Source organism: Antedon bifida, chromosome 3, assembly GCF_963402885.1.
Source record: "Antedon bifida chromosome 3, ecAntBifi1.1, whole genome shotgun sequence".
Lineage (NCBI taxonomy): Eukaryota > Metazoa > Echinodermata > Crinoidea > Comatulida > Antedonidae > Antedon > Antedon bifida.
In genome coordinates this window covers 10,530,970-10,554,826 of record NC_136228.1, presented here as the reverse complement: position 1 = coordinate 10,554,826, position 23,857 = coordinate 10,530,970, and the positions used below count along the sequence as shown (strand labels likewise).

The 23,857-nt window shown below is 33.6% G+C and overlaps 2 protein-coding genes across 4 annotated transcripts in view; both read left to right on the top strand.

Annotated features, from left to right (window-relative positions):
* The window catches only part of LOC144837024 (glycosaminoglycan xylosylkinase-like), a 58,567-nt gene extending 38,798 nt beyond the window's left edge, over positions 1-19,769 (top strand). For 2 of the 3 annotated variants that reach the window (XM_078692000.1, XM_078692002.1), the window contains exon 8: positions 17,133-19,766. In XM_078692000.1, the coding sequence (XP_078548126.1) occupies positions 17,133-17,349 (217 nt within the window). In that variant the 3' untranslated portion in view covers positions 17,350-19,766. Of the gene's footprint in view, positions 1-17,132 lie in introns of all 3 variants that reach the window. The other variant, XM_078692003.1, reaches the window with a different exon arrangement.
* On the top strand, positions 6,573-10,796 carry LOC144837040 (uncharacterized). The gene is made up of 4 exons (XM_078692022.1): positions 6,573-7,176; positions 7,273-7,379; positions 7,612-8,634; positions 8,802-10,796. Exons 1-4 carry the CDS (start codon positions 6,741-6,743, stop codon positions 10,794-10,796), a joined length of 3,561 nt encoding a protein of 1,186 aa, XP_078548148.1. The 5' UTR covers positions 6,573-6,740.
* Positions 19,770-23,857: the final 4,088 nt, after the last annotated feature.

Below are 23,857 nucleotides of genomic sequence, written 5' to 3'. Positions count from 1 at the left end.
ATAAACCAAAAGTCATTTTGTATTGACACTTGGTGAAAATTTAATTCATATCAAGGGCGAACTTTCTATGGATTAAAAATGGCATGTTTCACAAGAAGTTACGCGCGCACGTGCATTTAAAATTTCAAAATGCGCAAAATTAATTTCTAATCAACTTTCTACGCTGATCATGACATTTTGAGCATGTCAAAAATTCCCACGCGCGCGAAAAAAATTACGCGTAAGGTGCGCACGGAGCATGAAAATCATGTGTTTTTCTCTTGAATTATGATTTTACAGTTTTTCCTAATCATTTTAAAAAAGATTGACATCATTTCAAATTAAAATGACGTCATACGAACACGTTGATTTAGACAATTTGCGCGCGTTTTAGTTACAAAAATGACAAAATATTGTCAAAATTATGCCTATTTTGAATCCATTATAGCTCCTCAGGATCATCCATGACACCCAATTTTTTTAATTTAATATGTAAGCAGATATGTTGTAGATATGAATTCATGCAGAATCTTTATCCCTCGGGTGTTATGACGTCATCGTATGGCCACACGAATCTAAAATATAGGATTTTTTACTCTTTCGTTATTGCTCATCACATTAAATAGAGCGCATCTCGCTAATACGTATTCCATTTCCACAGATATTTTAATACTCTCTACGTCAATCAACTGTCTTTCGCATGAGTTAAAAATATTTTAATTTTTATGACGTCATCATGTTTAAAAATGTAAATAACGTGGGTCCCCTATTTTTATCTTTACAGTAAATTTCAATCTGTTATAGCTCGTCAGAATAAAAAGTGATAATCATGATTAAAACGTTTTCTGGAAGCTATTGGATTGTAGATACGAATTCATGTGAATATTTTGCCAATCAGATGTTGTGACGTCATCATTATGGCCAGTTGAATTCAAAAAGTCATATTTTCATCTCTTGCGTAAAAGTTCATTGCGTTTAAACGAGAGCGCATCTTTCTTTTACGTTTTCAAAATTCTTCAAATTTGTATTAATGTAATTATTTAGATAATTATCTTCTAAAATTGTTTTCCTTATGTCAATTTGATGACATCACCGTGTTAATAATTGGATTTAAAAGATGGGTCTCGTAATTTCGTCTATGCTACACTGTATATAACTTAACATACAGTGTATTCTGTAAATACTGTAATATGCTGTATGCTACAAAATAGGTACAATTCAGCACTGTAAACATACTTCATTCATGTCATAGGATGGTATAATAATTGACGAAGTTCATATAGTTTAAAGTATGTGCATGTTGCGTTTGCGCGGATAACCCGAACTCGTCGAAGTGACGAGTTCAAATCTAGTTTTTCATCATCTTTGTTCTTCTTTCTTTCCCGGAATTTTGTTGCACGCATATCTCTCACCCTTGTCAACATAAGATTGTATAACTTTGTCATAAGATTGATCTGTAGCTGTAGATGTGCAGGAAACTTCGTTATATGACGTTAGAGTCGCGTAGCGTAAGTTACGCGCGATTTTATGAATTTCAATGTTTGGTCATAGATTATAAACCAAAAGTCATTTTGTATTGACACTTGGTGAAAATTTAAGTCATATCAAGGGCAAACTTTCTATGGATTAAAAATAACATGTTTCACAAGAAGTTACGCACGCACGCGCATTTAAAATTTAAAAATGCGCAAAATTAATTTCTAATCAACTTTCTACGCTGATCATGACATTTTAAACATGTCAAAAATTCCCACGCGCGCGAAAAAAATTACGCGTAAGGTGCGCACGGAGCATGAAAATCATGTGTTTTTTTCTTGAATTATGATTTTACAGCCTTTCTTAGTCATTTTAAAAAAGATTTACATCATTTCAAATTAAAATGACGTCATACGAACACGTTGATTTAGACCATTTGCGCGCGTTTTAGTTGCAAAAGTGACAACAAATTGTCAAAATTAAGCCTATTTTTAATCTATTATAGCTCCTCAGGATCATCCACGACCCCCAATTTTTTTAATATAATATGTAAGCAGATATGTTGTAGATATGAATTCATGCAGAACCTTTACCACTCGGATGTTATGACGTCATCGTATGGCCACACGAATGTAAAATATAGGATTTTTTACTCTTTCGTTATTGCTCATCAAATTCAACAAAGCGCTTCTAGGTTATACGTATTCCATTTCCCCCGAAATTTTAATATTGTCTACGTTAATAATCAACTATCTTTCGCATGAATTAAAAATATTTTAATTTTTATGACGTCATCATGTCTAAAAACGTAAATAACGTGGGTCACTTATTTTCATCTTTACAGTAAATTTCAATCTGTTATAGCTTGTCAGAATAAAAAGTGATAATCATGATTAAAACGTTTTCTGGAAGCTATTGGATTGTAGATACGAATTGATGTGAATATTTTGCCAATCAGAAGTCATATTTTCATCTCTTGCGTAAATGTTCATTGCGTTTAAACAAGAGCGCATCTCACTTTTACGTGCCCAAAATTCTTCAAATTTGTTTTAATGTAAATTTTTAGATAATTATCTTCTAAAATTGTTATCTTTATATGTCAATTTGATGACGTCATTGTGTTAAAAATTGGATTTAAAAGATGGGTCTCGTAATTTTGTCTATGCTACACGTATATAACATATACAGTTTATTCTGTAAAATACTGTAATATGGTGTATGCTACATAATAGGTACAATTCAGCACTGTAAACATATTTATTTCATGTCATAGGATGGCATAATAATTGTCGAGGTTCATATAGTTAAGTATGTGCATGTTGCGTTTGCGCGGATAACCCGAACTCGTCAAAGTGACGAGTTCAAATCTAGTTGGTTATCCGCAACTTATAAAGTTGCGGATAACCCTTGTGATTGTAAATATCTTTTTTTTTTTCCATCTTTATTCTTCTTTCTTTCCCGGATTTTTGTTGCAGCTATATCTCAAATTTTTGTAGACATAACTTTGTGTAACTTTGTCATAAGATTGACCTGTAGCTGTAGATGTGCAGGAAACTTCGTTATATGACGTTAGAGTCGCGCAGCGTAAGTTACGCGCGATTTTATGAATTTCAATGATTGATCATAGATTATAAACCAAAAGTCATTTTGTATTGACACTTACTGAAAATTTAAGTCATATCAAGCGCAAACTTTCTATGGATTAAAAATGGCATGTTTTACAAGAAGTTACGCGCGCACGCGCATTTAAAATTTCAAAATGCGCAAAATTAATTTCTAATCAACTTTCTACGCTGATCATGACATTTTGAGCATGTCAAAAATTCCCACGCGCGCAAAAAAATTTACGCGTAAGGTGCGCACGGAGCATGAAAATCATGTGTTTTTCTCTTGAATTATGATTTTACAGCCTTTCCTAGTCATTTTAAAAAAGATTGACATAATTTCAAATTAAAATGATGTCATACGAACACGTTGATTTAGACCATTTGTGCGCGTTTTAGTTGCAAAAGTGACAAAATTTTGTCAAAATTATGCCTATTTTGAATCTATTATAGCTCCTCAGGATCAACCGTTACCCCCGAGTTTTTTAACTTAATATGTAAGCAGATATGTTGTAGATATGAATTCATGCAGAATTTTTTCCTTACGGATGTTGTGACGTCATCGTATGGCCACACAAATGTAAAAAATAGGATTTTTGTCTCTTTCGTTATTGCTCATCACATTCAATGGAGCGCATCACGCTTATCCGTCTTACATTTTCTCCGAGATTTTAATATTATCTAGGTCAATGAACTATCTTTCGCATGAGTTAAAAATATTTTAATTTTTATGACGTCATCATGTCTAAAAATGTAAATAACGTGGGTCACTTATTTTCATCTTTACAGTAAATTTCAATCTGTTATAGCTCGTCAGAATAAAACGTGATAATCATGATTAAAACGTTTTCTGGAAGCTATTGGATTGTAGATACGAATTCATGTGAAAATTTTGCCAATCGGATGTTGTGACGTCATCATATGGCCAGTTGAATAAAAAAAGTCGTATTTTCATATTTTGCGTAATAGTTCATCACATTTAAAATGGCGCGCATCTATATTTTACGTATTCAAATTTCTTCTACACGGTAATATGTGGTTGCTGAGATAATGTCCTTCCGAAATTACTATCTTAGTTTTTCATTTTGATACCGTCGCCATGTTAAAAATAGGAATAACCGGGGGTCCCGTAATTTCACCTATTCTACACTGTATGTAACATGTATACAGATTATACCGTTTGCACTGTATATACTATATGACACAAAATTGACAGAATTCAGCACTAACAGCATATGATATTCTTCAGTTCAGGTCATAATGCCATAATCTTTTTCCGTGTGCAAAATTCCAAAGTATGACGTGCGCGTGGCATTTGTCGTGCGGATAACTAACTCGTCAAAGTGACGAGTTCAAATCTAGTTTTCTGTATTATTCTTGGATCCTTCCTTCCTTTTTGTGAGTCGCGTTTCTCTAAAATGTGTAAACATAACATTTCATAACTTTGACAACATATGGGCATTTACGTGAAGTTGTGCACCTCCTATTTTTGAATGACGTCATAGTTGCGCAACGTGACTTACGCGCAATTTTATGAATTTCAATGATTGATTATAGATTAAAAACCAAAAGTCATTTAGTATTGACACTTTGACAAAATTTAAGTCATATCAGGGGCAAACTTTCTACGGATTAAAAATGGCATGTTTCACAAGAAGTTACGCGCGCACGCGCATTTAAAATTTCAAAATGCGCAAAATTAATTTCTAATCAACTTTTTATGCGTTTCTTGTCATTTTGAGCATGTCAAAAATTCCCACGGGCGCGCAATTTTTTACGCACGCGGTGCGCACGTAGCGTTAAAAACATATTTTTTTCTCTTGAATTATATTTTTCAAGTCTTTCCTAGTAATTTTGAAAACAATTTAGACCTTTTCCAGTTTAAATAACGCCATACGAACACGTTGAATTAGACAATTCGTGCGCGTTTTTTATGAAAAAGCTTAAAAAATCGTCAAAATTATGTCTTTTTTTAAACAGTCATAGTTTCTAAAGTAAACCGTGAACCGTTTATTTTTATTACAAAATCTAGAAGTTGATGAGTTGTAGATATCGGATCATGCATCGATAAGGCTAAAAAAACATTGTGACGTCATCGTATGGCCACACGAATGTAAAATATAGGATTTTTGTCTCTTTCGTTATTGCTCATCACATTCAATGGAGCGCATCACGCTTATCTGTATTCCTTTTTCTCCTAAATTTATATATTGTGTAGGTCAATCAACTTTCTTTAGCATGAGATAAAAATATTTTAATTTTTATGACGTCATCATGCCTAAAAATTTTAATTACGTGGGTCATTAATTTCATCTTTACAGTAAATTTTAATCTGTAATAGCTCGTAAGAATAAAATGTGATAATCACGATTAAAACGTTTTCTGGAAGCTATTGGATTGTAGATACGAATTCATGTAAACATTTTGCCAATCGGATGTTGTGACGTCATCATATGGCCAGTTGAATAAAAAAAGTCGTATTTTCATATTTTGCGTAATAGTTCATCACATTTAAAAGGGTGCGCATCTATATTTTACGTATTCAAATTTCTTCTGCACGTTAATATGTTGTTCCTGAGATAATTTCCTCCAGAAATTGCTATTTAAGAGAGCCAGTCACTAAAAATCAAACATTAGGTGGCAAGGGTCAAAATTTCGAATTGTCTCATATTTTGCACATTGGTAGGCCTTGATGTAAGTAAACCTGATGTGTAGTTTGTTTGGTAAAATATCGCTTAGTTTTCGAGAAAATCGAAAAATAACGATTTTCGGCAAATTTTGTTAATTTTTGGTGTATAATTTACATTAAGTTTAACAGCCTCTGGAAGCCAAATGTAGCAACCTAGCGTTTTAATATTTTACACTTACGTTAACTAGCATCTTGACAATAATTTAGTAAAGTTTCAAAAAATTTGATGAAATTTTAAGATTTTTACTAATTAATTACTAATTAGCATATATAAAACTCTTAAAAAGTAGGTTAAAAACAAACGCGTTTTTTTTCATGTGCGACGAATTTTTTTAAAATAAAAAAATCATCAATATAAAGTTTAGATACTAATATTTATGAATCAAGTAAAAAAAAATTGGGGAAACTATTTTGCGCTCCGCGCCAGAGCCACAAAGTTGTAAGAAATTCAAAGATTTTATCTGTCGGCAAGATCAATCAGATGTACCTATTGTTATCTATTTAGCAATCTAAGTCGCTTTGAGCTAAACTTTTATTACGCGAAACAAAATTGAAAGATAAACTGAAAGTTCCTGGAATAATTTTGAATTAAGTTGCAATTTAAACACAAACTAAAAATACGTTTCTGGTAAAATTTCAATTACTAATCAATATACAAAATTAAGCAATTATCTAAAAATCACTCGCTTATTCTTTGTCAAACCACATTATTATAAATTATTCCATCCTCTCATAGTTTATAGGATAAAACTGAAAAACACATTTGTTTTAACTTGTTATCGTTTTCCTGTTTGTCGAACCTGGTCGAACATACTCAGCGAGAATGTTTCAAAACATTAACCACAGTAGACAAAACACTTTACTGCATATATTCGATAGACAACGATATCTTCATTGGCGTTGACAACGGAACTGATTTGTTATCCATTTTAGTTTATGTCTTACAATGTAAAGACGTGTTGAAAATAATTTTTATATATACTTATTGTCTGATGGCTTTAAGTTCAAACAAGATGGAGATTTCATGTTCTTTTAAATCGGTTGTTGGCGGAGCTTGTGGATTCGATAGAAAAGACCGCAAACAGAGCACTGAAGTCCTACCTTTACAAGCATGCCAGAAGGAAATCGCTGCACACAGACACATGTTTAGGTTTACGGGCATTGATAGTGAGGTAGACCTAATTCTTAGTCGAGCAGCCATGTTTACCTTGCCCGCTGATATACATAGTTGGACTGTTTGTCCCTTGCATCGATCGGAACTTGGCTTAGGTTGGTCTCGAGGAAATAACAACAGATGTAGAGTGCCGCCTGATCTCTCTAATCACATCCAAAGCAAAGGAAAGGGACCCAAGTGCGATAGGGGTATTAGCAAAGAAGATTCGCAACTAATATTAAAGAAAACAGGAACTTTCCTGCAAGTTGGTTCAGGTAAATATAATTTAATTTTTATATTTTTATATATTTAATGTAATTTAAACTGTTAAACAAAACCCTGTAAGTAAATGTTTTTACGCTTTTTATCAGGTATCTGTTCAACTTGCCGTAAGATGCTGAAGTCATTGTTACCTGTAACCTCGAACACTGAAACAAATAACCCTAGTCTCGTCGATCAGATGAGCGCACTAACAACTGTAAGTTAAAAAATACCGTACAGTATGACATTTATGAATACGCATTTATTGGCGGAAATAATGTGTTTCATGTTATACTTTGTTCATTTTTTTTCGTATGTTGGTGGTAGGAGGAATATTTTCTGCATTCCCTGCCATTGTCATCATCATTTTATATATATCACGAATCAGTGCGTCAATAATTGAATCAAAGTCAGTAGTAATTTTTTACCAATATTATTCTTATTTTCAGGAAAGTAATAAGGATGAGTTTTACATGCCATTAGCCACTCCAACTTGTCAAACACCGGCGTGTGATGTTATGGATACTCAAATGAGCCTATATCAATTTTGCGATCCAACTTTTGCTTCAGCTACCTCAGAAGATGAATCAATTCAATCTACACCAAGAGAAAAATTAAATGCATTTCTCAATTCAAGGGACGTCAGTCCAATTAGATATCCTTTATCTGCACCGCTGGAGCAAGTTTCAGACCGTACTAAACGTTTCCACATGCGCAAGGCTCGTCAAGTTGTCTCTATGTGCCTGGAAGAAATCGCACCTGGTCAGTCGACTACTCTACTTGAAGGCTTATCAAGTGATAAAACCACAGAAGCTGACGAAAGAACCGATTCTTCTCTATTAGATGCTCTATCAGAATGCTATCTTCATACTAACCACTGGAGTACAAGACGTCAGATTTTATCGATCATGGTTGATAAGGTTACCTTCAAGGAACTGCAGAAATGGATACCTAACTTGACTAGATACCGTTTTAACGTGGCCAAACACCATTTATTGTTACATGGTAGAGGTTCTGTAATTCAACCTCTAAAGAACACTAGAGTATGCGTACAGCCAGGGAAAATTGACCACTTTGTTACCTTTATAACAAGTTCTCAAGTTATACAAGACTTGCCATTTGGAGAAAAAACTCTAAAACTTTCTACAGACAGAGTTATAAAAATCCCAAATGTTGTGCGTAATCTTATCCCAGAACAATGTATTCTTCAATACGAGAGTTACTGTCAAGAGAAGAATTTTCAACCTATGAGCCGCAGTACATTGCGTAGAGTTCTCAGTGTTTGTTCTGCTTCTGTACGCAAATCCTTACAGGGCCTTGATTATATCTCTGCCAATGGTGGAAAAGCCTTCGATGACCTGGAGAACATCGTTGATAAGCTGGGAGATTGCTATGAAATGGGTTTGACTTGGGCCAAACAAACAAACCAAAAACTTAAAGATGCCAAGCGCTACCTAAAAGGTGACTATAAGGTAATAACAATCTTGTTTAAATATCTTGATAACTGCTACAGTATAAATAGAAAAACAATATAATAAAAAAGGCAAAGTAGCGCGTTGTATGTTGCTCAGTAAAGCATGTAAGAAACATTCAAGACTAATTACATTTTTTATACAAGTCCTTTTATATATTATTGCAGATTCACATTTCTAACCATTCTGAAGTTGCCGATCATTGTAGGGCGTATGCTCTTAGTTCTTGCGAAGACAAATATTACCAGACTGTCTGTGATCATGACCACAATGCAAGATGTGACAGATGTCGTATATTTCCAGAAGCTTTGTCTGAAATTCTTGAAGCTTTAAACGAAGTGCGCTGCTCTTCTGAAGAAAAAGATGACATGGAGTACGTAATTACACGGTCAGTCCAAGACATCGAGACGTGGAAGGCGCATATCTTAAGATCCATTAACCAAGACGCTGCACGACATGATATTTTAGGAGATTTGAATCCTGGTTGTGCCCTAATTGTTTTAGACTGGGCGATGAAGTTTGTACCACGTAAATACCGCGAAAGCCAAAGAGACTGGTTTGGAAAGCGTGGACTTCCGTGGCACATAACGGTCTTGACGAAAAAGAATAAAGATAGAGAGGTACAGATGCTTACGTTTGTGCATATTTTTAAATCTTGCAGTCAGGATAGTACTACTGTTGTGGCAATCATCGACGATGTGTTGAGGCAGCTGCCATCTATTGCACCCGATATACACTCTGTGTATCTGCGTCAAGATAATGCAGGATGCTACCACTCTGCCCTAACATTACTCTCGTTACCAAAGATAGCGAAAGAAACGAAGATCAAAATCCGACGTATTGATTTTTCGGACCCTCAAGGGGGGAAGGGCGCATGTGACCGCAAGGCAGCCCATATCAAAAATCACATGAATAAATATCTTAATTCAGGAAAAGATATTGAAAATCCAGAGCAGATGAAGGCAGCAATTGAGTCCTTTGGAGGCATTCCTGGAGTGAAAGTCATAGTTTGTGCTTTACCTACTGGTACTATTTGTGCAGCAGGGAAATGGAAAGGCGTGAGTCACATCAACAACATAGAGTATGGAAGCAGGTCCATGAAGGTCTGGATGGCGTATGGTATTGGTGCAGGACAAAATCTACTTTTGAGTAAATTCTGTGTGCCCTCGAAACTACCCAATTTAATTCATAATAAGGATACAACGTCTGATCAAAATCAAGTATCATTTATTACAGTAAAAGCAAGAATACAAGCCAAGACATCTCATGAAGAACAAGCTGATATAAATGACGACGAACAAATAGAAAGTGAAGAAAGTCCTGGCACCCCCAGCAAACTGTTCTTTTGTCGCGAACAAGGTTGCATTAGGTCATATCAGAGATACTCTTCCCTAGAGAAACACTTAGATTATGAAAATCACAAGAACGCACTAGAACATGAAACACTATATGACAGGGCAATGAAATTATACGCAACACAACTAGAAGAGGGTACTTCTAAAAATCCAGAACCAACAAGAACCAACGATTTGCCACGGTTTGACATTGGCCCCGACCTGCAAATGGGCTGGGCGTTAAAGTCCTCTGCAAAAAAAACCCGATTTTCTGTTCCACAGAAAACCTACCTTATTGATGTTTTTGACGTTGGAGAGCAGACAGGACAGAAAGCTGATCCATGTGATGTCTCACGAGAGATGAGATCGGCCAGGCACAGCGATGGTTCACATCTATTTAGCAAGAGTGAATTTTTAACAGCACAGCAGATTGCAAGTTTTTTCTCACGCTTAGCTAAAAAAAGGAGGACAGATGCAGCCGTTCATGATGATGATGATGACGAAGATGATGATTACGATAGTAATGAAGATGGTGACGAAGTCCAAGAAAATGGAGACGATTCAAAAACGGAAAAAGAAAGAGAAATTCAAATTTTGTCGCAAACCGTACTGGACACAATAGGCTTGCAGCATCCAATAATGTTTGAAAGGCATAATATTTGTGAACTGAAAGCTCAAGAAAAACTCTCCAGATTCTCTTTGCCAATGTTGCAAGAAATGTGTGCTTCTCTTGAACTTGATACCACAGATATAACCATAAAGCGCAAGAAGCCATACATTGATTTGCTGGGAAAGCTGGTTTCCACGTGCAGTTGCTCGATTGATTAAGGTAGCAACGAAGGTAAAACTGTGTCTGTGAGAATTCTTTAAAATAACAATTTAATATGTGGGACGATTCTGTTGTCTAAATTGTTAGTATTTTAAGTCGCGTTCTGTAAATTTTTAATAAAGCGAAGGGGTGAAACAATGGTAAAACAATAATTTATTGTTTAGGCCACGAATTATTAGGAAATTTCGCACGAGCACATGAACGTTAACGGTTGTCACCATTCTACTCATTTGCATAACAACAGAGTTCAGCGAACATTTGCGTTAACGTACTTGCTCGTTTTGATTTCGCGCTTCGACGGGAAGTGTAGAACGCAACACATGTGTAGCGCACGCAACATACGCCACAAGTATTAAAACAAATCACGGAATACCTTGGGTTTAGAGACTAAGCCTAGCCAGGCATGTTTAATCATGTTTTGGTTAACGTTTTTCATTGACGCTATTTTTCAGAAATAAGGTTCTCGACGCACGTAACTAAAGTTTTTCGTAATGCTTGCGCACGCACAGATCAAGTTGTTTACAAAGTGGGCGGAGCTTGGAAAATAGCGTTAACGTGCTCGTGCGAAAACTCCCTATATGAGAAGATAAGAAAATTATGTTGTAAAGCCTGTTTTCCACTAGGCGAAATTATTCGCGCAAATCAAACATTTTCGCGTATACGCGCACGCCCAATGGAACACGTTGTTGATCAAAATAAACTGCGCATGCAAAAAATGTTCAATTCGCGAGAATAAATTCACCTTGTGGAAAACATAACAGGCTTGATGAAGCTAAGCGAGTTATAATGTTGAGCTCAGATAGTAATTGCTTAATTTCATCATGGGTTAGTCGTTTAAATTTTACTAGAAATTTATTTTTAGTTTGTGTTTATATTAAAACGTAAATCCAAATTATTCAGGACCTTTCAGTTTACCTTTAAAGTTTGTTTCTCATAGTAAAATTTACCTTAAATATGTAAATAGAGAACAATAGGTACATCCGATTGATCTTGCCGACAGATAAAATCTTTGAATTTCTTACAAATTTGTGGCTCTGGCGCGGAGCGCAAATAAGTTTCCCCAAATTTTTTTTACTTGATTCATAAATATTAGTATCTAAACTTTAGATTGATGATTTTTTTATTAAAAAAAAATTCGTCGCACATGAAAAAAAACGCGTTTGTTTTTACCCTACTTTATAAGAGTTTTATATATGCTAATTAGTAATTAATTAGTAAAAATCTTAGAATTTCATCAAATTTTTTGAAACTTTACTTAATTATTGTCAAGATGCTAGTTAACATAAGTGTAAAATATTTAAACGCTAGGTAGCTACGTTTGGCTTCCAGAGGCTGTTAAACTTAATGTAAATTATACACCAAAAATTAACAAAATTGGCCGAAAATCGTTATTTTTCGATTTTCTCGAAAACTAAGCGATATTTTACCAAACAAACTACACATCAGGTTTACTTACATCAAGGTCTACCAATGTGCAAAATATGAGCCAATTCGAAATTTTTACCCTTGCCACTAAATTACGAATATGTCTGATTTTTGGTGACAAGCACTCTTAAGTGTTTCATTTTGATACCGTCGCCATGTTAAAAATTGGAATAAATGGCGGGTCCCGTAATTTCACCTATTCTACACTGTATGTAATATGTATACAGATTATACTCTTTGCATGTATATACTATATGACACAAATTGACAGAATTCAGCACTAACAGCATATCATATTCTTCAGTTCTTGTCATAATGCCATAATCTTTATCTGTGTGCAATATTCCAACGTATGACGTGCACGTGGCGTTTGTCGTTGTGCGGATAACTAACTCGTCAAAGTGACGAGTTTCATGTCTAGTTAGCCTTTACTTTGTGAGCAAAGGTGAACCTGTCCATAAAATGTCATTTTCTAAAAATGTATAAACTATCTTGTAGACAGACAAACCATGACAAAGGAAATAAAAATTGACATAATGACTATAATTGATAGGAATAATTTGTGGCTTGTATAAACCAAACTGTCAAAACAGATTTGATTTTAAAAAAAAATGACATACTAGATATGATATTATATCATGATGTAAATTACAATCTAAACTTCTCCCAACATTAACAAATCTCAACTGACTTGTTGTTAACCCAGATTATAAACACTAAATGATGGATTATAAATCCTATATCAACTATATATAGAACGTGTATTAGTTTTTATAATTTTCAAAATCATAAAATGAGTTTGAATTATTATTTTTATTACTACTGTACTACTAAAATACAATTGAATTTTTATTGGAAATTCCTTTATTTTATTAAATTGTTTTATGAATATTATTTTAAACCAGTTTGCTGGTAAACCATCTTTTATTTTTTTAATTAATTTATTTCCTATTACAAATATATTATATTCTGAAGTATCAGAATATTAAATTAAACCCATTATATGTTACAGTTTAGACTTTTTACAATACAATTGATTGTTCTAATTAAAACATTGATTTGTTTAATAAGGTATAGTACAGTATGTACTGAATTTCCAATATTCTTTAAGACATACCATTAGTAAAAACATCATACTTGCACTAATGTGGCAAGCCAATGATAAGTCCACTCTAAGTGAGTTAAAAGTTACCTCCTTACCTTACTCCAGAGTGTCGTACATTAACAAATAACTGTCAAACATTCAAAAACATCTATTTATCCTACAACAATCAATATACTGCCAGTATCCATAAAATAATGTTCAGAGAGGCGCTTGACAAAAGTTAAACAGGAAAAGCTTCTTACAACTACAAATGTGTTCTTTAGGAAATTACATTGCTTGCACTGCATTAAATACAATATTAGAAAACTTCAGAAAATGTTATACATTGACTATTAAACCTTAGATCTTTATAAGTTTCCTGATAAATCATCAGTATTAAGTTTAAAATAACTTGACCCAAATGTTATTTATAGTCTCAAAAATCTAATGATTTATCATATGATTTTTGTATATTCTGTAAATAAACTTGTACAATACATGTCACAATTTAACTCCATGCCATTTATTGGTTCTGATAAATATAGGTTCAGTTATCACTAATGGCGGAATATAATCGCAGTATATTTTATTACTGCAATTATTGCATGTTTATAATAGAATACATTGCATACATTTATAAAATCAGTAATGCTGTTAAACAATATTATCAACGAATTATCAGGTATTAACTTACATTAGCTACTCACATTGATTGATTATATTACGTTCTACCGTATTATTTTACATTCTTAAAAAAAAAATATTTAACAAGAATAAAAATTTACAAATTTAAATTTAAGTTAAAATTGTACAATATCCATTGGACATTTCAAGAGTGGTCATGTAATGATACCTTGTGAACTAGTACAATTCTCGACTCAATCCTAACTTTGAGTTCCGGTCATCAGTCTAACTAATGGCCGACTTATCTTAAACATTAGAAATCAATGGATTTAAGTCTGCCCTGAGCCAACCTAAATTTTGTCCAACTTTCGAGTCGGCTCAAGTTCTGTATGAATAACATACAATTTTTGGCCATTTCCAGTCTGAAAGCTGCTTTTTCATTGATACCTTTCTTTGTCTGGAGAGCCGTACCCAAAATAAATACTACAGTATTTACCATTACCCATTCTTTTTGTATTCATATTCTATTTACCTGTATGCCTCTGTATGATGCATTTCAAAACGCAACCTTTTCTCTTTTCACTTAATTAAAACCAATAAAAATAAATTAGCTCTACCATACCTGGGCTTTAATCCTGTGTTTTGTTTGATGGAATATTGTTTCATTACCTTTAGAAACAGACAACTATTTGTCAACTGAACTGAAATGTCTAGACAATTAAACTATATTAGACAGCAGGTATCAAATCCCATTAAACGTAATGGTAAAAGGAAATAACTTTGATGCATACATCATTTAAAACTTTCTTTGTTTTTGGAAAACATATCTTTGTTCAATCAAATGTGTCAAAACCAACAATTCTGTGTGGCAGTCTCATTTGTGGAGTTTAACAGAATACACAACGTAAAAAATGTATGGTTTAATAATACGCTGGAGCAACATCAGACACCACTCAATTTGCATTAATTTAACTGTAATCTCCTAAAATATATTATCGACCATAGCCATGCAGAATTGCAAATATATGCAATACAAATTTGTAGACCAAATCTGATGATTTTCCAATTTTCGATGGCTCAAGTGATTTTATTTTCATCAATAAGGCCACATAACATCTCGATTTTGAAGATCTTTAGTGTTTTTAATTAATAGGCCTGACAAATGTGTTGCTAAAGCCTTACCGACCCAATTTTTTTCTTGATTAGGATCACCTTTTTTTTAAAGCATTGAGCATTACATTTTTTAGTTGAAATTGCATGAATATATATATATGAAAATACACCACTCTTTAAATTTGATTTTGGCCAAGTTAGTACTTTATGATAATATTTAGATAAGTGAGTTCATTTTTATTATGAGGCGTCATAAGCCAAATTATGATGGTTTTGTAATCGTTGAAAGATTTTCCTAATAGTAAACTTGTAAACATTCATTATTTGTATACTTTTTGTGGTCACCCCTGTTGTATGCCCTATCAATGTAACGAATGATTAACTAATTCAGTGGATAGCGTTGAAAGTACATGCTTAATATGATTGATATTAGTAACTCTGATGAAAGAACAATGGTGGCATCTTTACTTAATATCATTTTTTTTGCTTATTTTATTGATAAAAGAATAGTGTTTCCCGAATGCTGGGAACTTATTTCTGGCTCTTTACTTTATTGTTTTTGATTTAACTTTTTGCTTATTTTATTTGTATTACCATTGGAGAATCCAGCCACAGTATGGTGAATGAAAAATATGGTATATTCAATACAAAAGATAAATCTGCCCAGTATACCAGATTCCATTCAAACCCCCAGCACCCCTAAAAAACACAGTTGTATCTGGCCACTGAATGTGGTAGCTTTATATCCCTTGTACAGTTAAAATTATATAAATATGTTTTTATATAATAGTTAACAGGACCAGGTCTGTATTTGGTGATTTATTTATGGTTCATTCCCTACAGTATTGTCACTCCTGGAGAGAAAATTTTAAATGCACATTTAAAGTATATCTTGCACATTATAATTATTACTGTATAAATGTGCTATTTCATTGCATTATGTTATTTAAATTTATTCAATGTAGACAATAAAGCATTAGTATAAAATCAAAACATGCTAATATTAATTATTATTTTAGACATTGACAAGTGCAGTTTATATTATCTATACTATAAAATTACAATATTCTGTCTAAAAAACAAAAAAATATTCAATCATTATTTCCCTAGAATGCTGATCAATTATGACACTAATAAAACATGACTTTGAATGGCCTGGTGAGAAAGAAATATCGCCATAATATACATTTAAGTATATATATAATTGGCAATTATAAAGTTTTAACAGATTTCAACAAGGACAATGTTCGTATAAATGTTTCATTTTGACTTAAGCAATTAAATGTAATGATTCTTAAATTGGATGTTGACTAGTAGATTTATTTATTTATTCAAAAAAATTATTGGAAGGTGTCACAAACTCCGATTATGTATGTTTTGAAAATACTTGTGGCAAAAGTATAAACACAACATCTACAGAGATTTAAAACAATTTAACAAAAAGTTTTAATTTCAATCAATTTCAACTTGCCTCTGAAAACAATTGGTTAAATAAACTTTCTTATTCGAAATAAGAAAATAAATGTTCTTCATGATGACTTTGGCATTGCTTTTCCAATAGTGTACATGTAGGGTCAATAAGCGGTCACCGTAATCCATAGCCATAATGTCGGCAAGGGTTTAATGCTCACTCGCTCATGTTTCTGATAATGATTGTAAATTGTTGCAGTGTCCGCAAAATGATTTTGTGCACTTTAAAGAACCTAGTACATCTTTTGATACGAGTAGGGCGTTATCCTGATGTACTATTTTTGTCGTGGACAGACGAGAGAGCACACTGACATGACGTGATCCTTAGGAGAGAAGCTGTGGTAGTTGAAGAGTGTAACATTTGAGTCCACAGAAAACCATGAGAAAAGATTATTTGTTAAAAGGATGGATGGACCCTTCTTCTATAAGTTCTATAAGAACTAGTATATGACTGAGTCAATCCTGCCTCCTTCTGCCTAATTCCATACCCAGATCCCCCAGGACTATACTGTACTAGGAAAAATTGAAACTTATGGCTTTACTTATGGCGCTGATATTTTGATTTTAAGGGCACTGATCCAACCATTTTTTTAAAATTAAAAAATGTAATTTATTTCAGATTAAGAAAGTCAACATGGATAAAATTACAAGAATTGAAAAATGGACAGTTAAGTCAGGTGATGGAAGCTGTACTGTCACATGATCCAATCAGCCCTGTTCTGTCCGATCTTCATCTTCAAGCAATGGACCGCAGACTTCAAAGCATTCTGGAAGTAGTTGGCGATTGTTTTCAGAAGGAAGGAATGGAGAATGTTCTGGTAGCAACACCAAAATAAAAAGGTTTTCACAACAAATTGAAGAAGTTTGTTAATCATCAAGAAACAAGAGAATATAAAAGAAAGAAATGTAAAAGTATTTATTGTTGAAACATTAAACTAAGGTCTAATTTAATTTATTAACATGTTTTAAAATTTGGAAAAAAATCAAAATACAAGTATTGAGGAATTTAATTATTGTGGATTTAACTATGTAGTTTATCAAATTTAATTTATTAATCGTTTCAAAATTGGAAACAAAAATTGGAATACAAGTCAGGACTTGCATTATTATGAAAATTTCAAATAAAAAAAAACAAAAGACAAAGGGAATGTATATTTATTGTGGAAAAATCCAACTAATATCGGATTTAATATTTAAACAAATTGAAAATTAGTATAGTACTATCAGATTTAATGTAGTGAAAATAAAAAAGAAAAACTATAAGTATCAAGATTTATTAAAATTTAAAATTGTGTAAGAATTTTTTTTATAATTTTGTTATATTATATAATTCATTAAACAAGTAGAAATAAAATATAATTTAGCTATGTTGACATTGATGTGTGTCTCCAGTAAGATAACCAATCAAATTAACTTATTTCAGATTCCGTTAAAAATGTTTGTTTTAACCACTGGGCTAACTAGCTTTATACCCCACCTTACTGGTTAAAATAATATAAATATGTTGATATAATATATTAAAACACTCTTACAATTGAAACACTAGCTGATCTAATGCAGATGTATATACTTTTTTTGTATAATTATGTATTTTTGTATATTTCTGGGAAATAAAATAAAATAGCATACAAAAATTCTAATTGATTAATCAGCTATGCCTATTACAATGTGTTTTAACTTTCAGAAAATCATATTACAGTAAAACGTATAAGTCGACACTTTCAATAAAGTGTCTCCTTAATATGAGAGTGAATAAGGATTGAACGTTGTTTTAAAGCATGTTATTATTTCCTCCTGTATTCATTTTATTGGAAAGTGTCCCCACAATTAACAGTGTCTCCTGAATAGGGGTGCTCCAATGAGAGGTTCTACTGTTAAATTGTTAATACTCATAAATGTGCTATTATTTTTGTTTGTAACCAATTATTTTGGAAATACTGTTTTGTACAGAAAAAGTTATATATAATTATTTTTATATAGGTCTATAAATGTATAGATATTTATTTAAGACAAACAATAGATAAACATGTAAACAACAATATTGTATTGTAAAGAAAAATATACTGCAAATATACACTCTAGACAACCCTAACCCGTCAACCTAAACATGTCATGTTACTAGTCAACCTAAACATGTCATGTTACTAGTCAACTTAAACATGTCATGTTTAACTAGTCAACCTAAACATGTCATGTTACTAGTCAACCTAAACATGTCATGTTACTAGTCAACCTAAACATGTCATGTTACTAGTCAACCTAAACATGTCATGTTACTATAGTCAACCTAAACATGTCATGTTACTAGTCAACCTAAACATGTCATGTTACTAGTCAACCTAAACATGTCATGTTACTAGTCAACCTAAACATGTCATGTTACTAGTCAACCTAAACATGTCATATTATTTGTCAATCTAAACATGTCATGTTACTTCATTGCTGTGCACAAGTTGGAGCATGCTAACTTGCTCAATACATTGACACAGTTTTGGTTACTTCTAGGTTCAGATGAATTAAGACCAATTGAAAATCATATATAACTAATATAACGATTCCTGATGCAACAATTCCTGCCATTTCTACCGCAACTACTTTCTTTTGTTATAGTCTATGCTGATTGGTTTCTGACAAATTTCAATCAATTAACTGAAGATTAGAAAAATAAGGCCAAGTGCTAGTTGACCGTACGATGATATCGGATTATTTTCAAAAGTGTGTCAACTATATAAATTTGAAAATACTATTCTATTTTTCATTTATTTTATTATACATCGATAATGTAAATAGGCGATGAAATGTCTTTCTATATTCTTTCTGTAATTAATCTTGTCACTACTGACTTGCTATTAACTTTTATCTGAATTTAAATTGCTTATTCTGAACATGAACAAATATGTATCAAATTAAATCACATTATGAATGTATTATCATATAAACACGGTTTCCATGCCTTGTTTAAATATAGGCCATTGAGTTGAATTCCATCTTATGGGTTTGTGTTTAGAAAGGGTATTTCGGTTTGTAAAGCACATTTTATTGTGACTTTTTTTCAGTATTCTCAATTTCTCCAATACCCTATTGATTATTAGGTTAATTATAGTTCAATGATGATGGGTTTTTAAAGGCAGTAACATTTTTTAGAACTCTATTTTGTATATCTGTGTTATATTTTTAAAATAATTGTTATGGTGCTATTTTTAGGTTTTATTTATAACTAAAATACATGAGTACATGTTTGTTTCCAAGAAATAAAGAAAGATTATACATTTAATATGTTTGTATGATTTATCTGTTTTTTTAATGAAAAATTTAGATCCTCTTATATATTACTAGCAATTATACCCGCCCCAGGGCGGGTTTTAAAATTAGTTTAAAGCCTTCTCAGTACATAACACCCGACGCCAGTAGGCCTACCTCCCTATACTCACCAACCCCCACCCCTCTTCAATAACACCCCACACTCTTTTTTAAAAACAAATTCTTCCCAGTACAGCTTCAAATTGAGAGGGTATACATAGCTACGATAGGCCTATGGTTTAAGTACGTTGTAAACTGTGTAAATAAATAGGTGTCATATTGGCTGATAATTAAAATATATAATTTTGATACTGCGGCCCCCTAGCCTTCTTTCTCCTCTCACCATCCAAGCCACAATCAACAAACCGTAACTCCCCTGGACAGTTCAAATGTAGTAACTTTTCCTATTACAATTCCAATCATATAGGCTACTTCATTACCCCAGCATTTTCGGTCCTCCTCCTCCCACTTCAAACACACCCCAGATACTGGGTGATGTGTTTAAGAAGGTTCCAATAAAAATTATGTTAGCCATCACTCCCTACAGTGGCAGTTTTCAAAAGTAGTTTAAAACATTCCCAATGCAGTTTCGGTCTTGGTGATAGGCCTACATCCCCACCCCAAACTCCCAGCCCCTTTCCAGGGATAATTAAAATACTTTAACATTTTCCAACCACAATTGCGATCATTTTGATACCCCATATGTATGGTTACATGCAGAAACAGAAATTTGTATAACGAACTGCTACGCTTTCTATAGCTGCACATAATGTCTATGCTTGCTAGCAGTACCATTTGCTTTACTTGCTATAGCTGTACAATTCCATGCTTACTTTATCGGTACAACTACTAAGCTTACTGTAGCTGCACAACTGCTACACTTTCTGCACAATGTCCATGCTTGCTAGCTGTACCATTTGCTTTACTTGCTATAGCTGTACAGTTGCTACGCTTGATATACAGCTTTACTTGCTATAGGTGTATAATTGCTACGCTTTCTAGCTGCACAATTTCTAAGGTTTGTTTGCTATAGTTGTACCATTGCTTTACTTGCTATAGTACAGTTGCTACACTTACTATAGCTGCATTTTTCGAAAATTTTCCTGTACTATAGTACAGGGATTATTTTCAAAAATGGCCCAAATATCTTTTCTATAGCTGCACAATTTCTATGCTTTACTTGCTATACAGAAATTTATTGGTCCAAAAGGAAATTCGTTTCGTTGACAAATTATTATTATTATTATTAGACTAATGGTTAGCATACTGTATATAACTTTACTTGCTATAGTTGTACAGTTGCTGCACAACATAGCTGCTACACTTGCTATGCTTGCTATAAGCTGCAGAATTTCTACACTTTCTGTAGATGTACAACTGCTTTCACTATAGCTGCACAATTGCTACATTTGGTATAGCTGTACAACTGCTTCTTTTGCTATAGCTGCACAATTGCTACATTTGCTATAGCTGTACAACTGCTTCTTTTACTATAGCTGTACAATTGCTGCGCTCGATATAGCTGCACAATTGCTACGCTTGCTGTAGCTGTACAACTGCTTTTTCTATAGCTGTACAATTGCTAAGCTTGCTGTAGCTGTACAACTGCTTTTTCTATATCAGGAAAGAAATAGGTGCTGCATAGGCAGGATCATGTATAAAAATAAAACAGACAAATTTCTTGTTTCTGCCTCAAAATAAAATATTTATTATACGAGTACTTTCGACCATAATAGACTCCTTATTAGTTTGCTATAGTTGTACAACTGCTACACAATACTATAGCTGCACAATTGCTATGCTTGCTATAGCTGCACCATTGCTATGCTTGCTATAGCTGCCCAATTGCTATAGCTGCACCATTGCTATGCTTGCTATAGCTGCACCATTGCTTTGCTTGCTATAGCTGCCCAATTGCTATAGCTGCACCATTGCTATGCTTGCTATAGCTGCACCATTGCTATGCTTGCTATAGCTGCCCAATTGCTATAGCTGCACCATTGCTATGCTTGCTATAGCTGCACCATTGCTTTGCTTGCTATAGCTGCCCAATTGCTATAGCTGCACCATTGCTATGCTTGCTATAGCTGCACCATTGCTATGCTTGCTATAGCTGTACCATTGCTATGCTTGCTATAGCTGTACCATTGCTTTGCTTGCTATAGCTGCACCATTGCTTTGCTTGCTATAGCTGCACCATTGCTATGCTTGCTATAGCTGCACCATTGCTATGCTTGCTATAGCTGTACCATTGCTATGCTTGCTATAGCTGCACCATTGCTTTGCTTGCTATAGCTGCACCATTGCTATAGCTGCACCATTGCTATGCTTGCTATAGCTGCACCATTGCTATGCTTGCTATAGCTGCCCAATTGCTATAGCTGCACCATTGCTATGCTTGCTATAGCTGCACCATTGCTATGCTTGCTATAGCTGCCCAATTGCTATGCTTGCTATAGCTGTACCATTGCTATGCTTGCTATAGCTGCCCAATTGCTATGCTTGCTATAGCTGCACCATTGCTTTGCTTGCTATAGCTGCCCAATTGCTATAGCTGCACCATTGCTATGCTTGCTATAGCTGCACCATTGCTTTGCTTGCTATAGCTGCCCAATTGCTATAGCTGCACCATTGCTATGCTTGCTATAGCTGCACCATTGCTATGCTTGCTATAGCTGCCCAATTGCTATAGCTGCCCAATTGCTATGCTTGCTATAGCTGTACCATTGCTATGCTTGCTATAGCTGCACCATTGCTTTGCTAGCCGTAGATTTTTTTTTAAATGGCCAAACAGACTTTCTAAAAATCAATTTTACTATAGCTGCATTTTTCTAAAATTTTTGGATTATTTTGAAAATGGCCACAATATCTTTTATCCCAAGGGCTTTACCACTGTATCGGGGCTCTTTGTGACCCCTGGATAGAGACTCTTTGTGACCCCTGGATAGAGACTCTTTGTGACCCCTGGATCGGAACTCTTTGTGACCCCTGGATCGAGACTCTTTGTGGTCCCTGGGTAAGAATTCTCTCTATTAGCAACATTTTTAATAATAAATGATTTGCCTCAGAGTTTATTAGCTTGTTAATTGCTAAAATAATCTATAGATCACTGGATTAAATGAACTAAATTCCCATGATACTACATTAAAAGCTGAGGTAATCTGCTAACTCCTATGTCAATATAGAAAGATAATGTGATATATAATTATCAGGTATTACTTTAAGTGTTTTAGTACACTCACAGGAAGACAGGTGATAACGTTTCTTGGGCGACTTGAATCCATAAGCCTGACCTCAACTTTTCTTGTGACTCTTCACCATCAGGGCAGTTGTATTGTATATCACAGCAGACAAAAACATTTTAATGATGATTTTCCAACTATGGTTCAAGCGAGCACAGAGCACATGATCATAATGTCATATTTTATCCATAAAGTTATCCTATAATGGGCTCAGTAGTTCAATGAAAATACTGAAGATTAAGAGATTTCAGAGCAAATCTGTGATTTAACCCAAATAAAAACAAGTCAGCTACTGTATCAGTGAAAAAGTCCTACTGGTATAAAAATGGACTGATATAGGCAGTGTGTTCCAGAGATGTGGAGCAGCAGTAGCAAAAGTTCACCATAGGACAAAGAGAAGCAGAAACTGCAGAGCGAGAAGGAATGCTTTTATTGTGCTGTAACAAACATTATACAGATTTTACATTTATTGTAAATTACCAGAATAATTTTATTTTCTTTGGTTTGCAAACCTAATCACAAAAAGAAACCCATCTCAAAATCAAACCCACTGCGCTTCTTTTCAAGATAGTATGGTAGTATTTCAGTATCAAACGAACAGAAATTTAAAACAATGCAAACACATGGTTAATTTAGTTTTAAAATACTTTGCGATGGAGATACAATATTTTTATAAGCTTTCCCGTCTGCATTGATTAGGGCTTCGGACCTTCAGGAGTGATATAACTACACCTGGCTGCATTAAAAAGCTTTTTTCTTTTTTTTATGGTTTACCATGCAGTAATACAACTTGCACAACCGG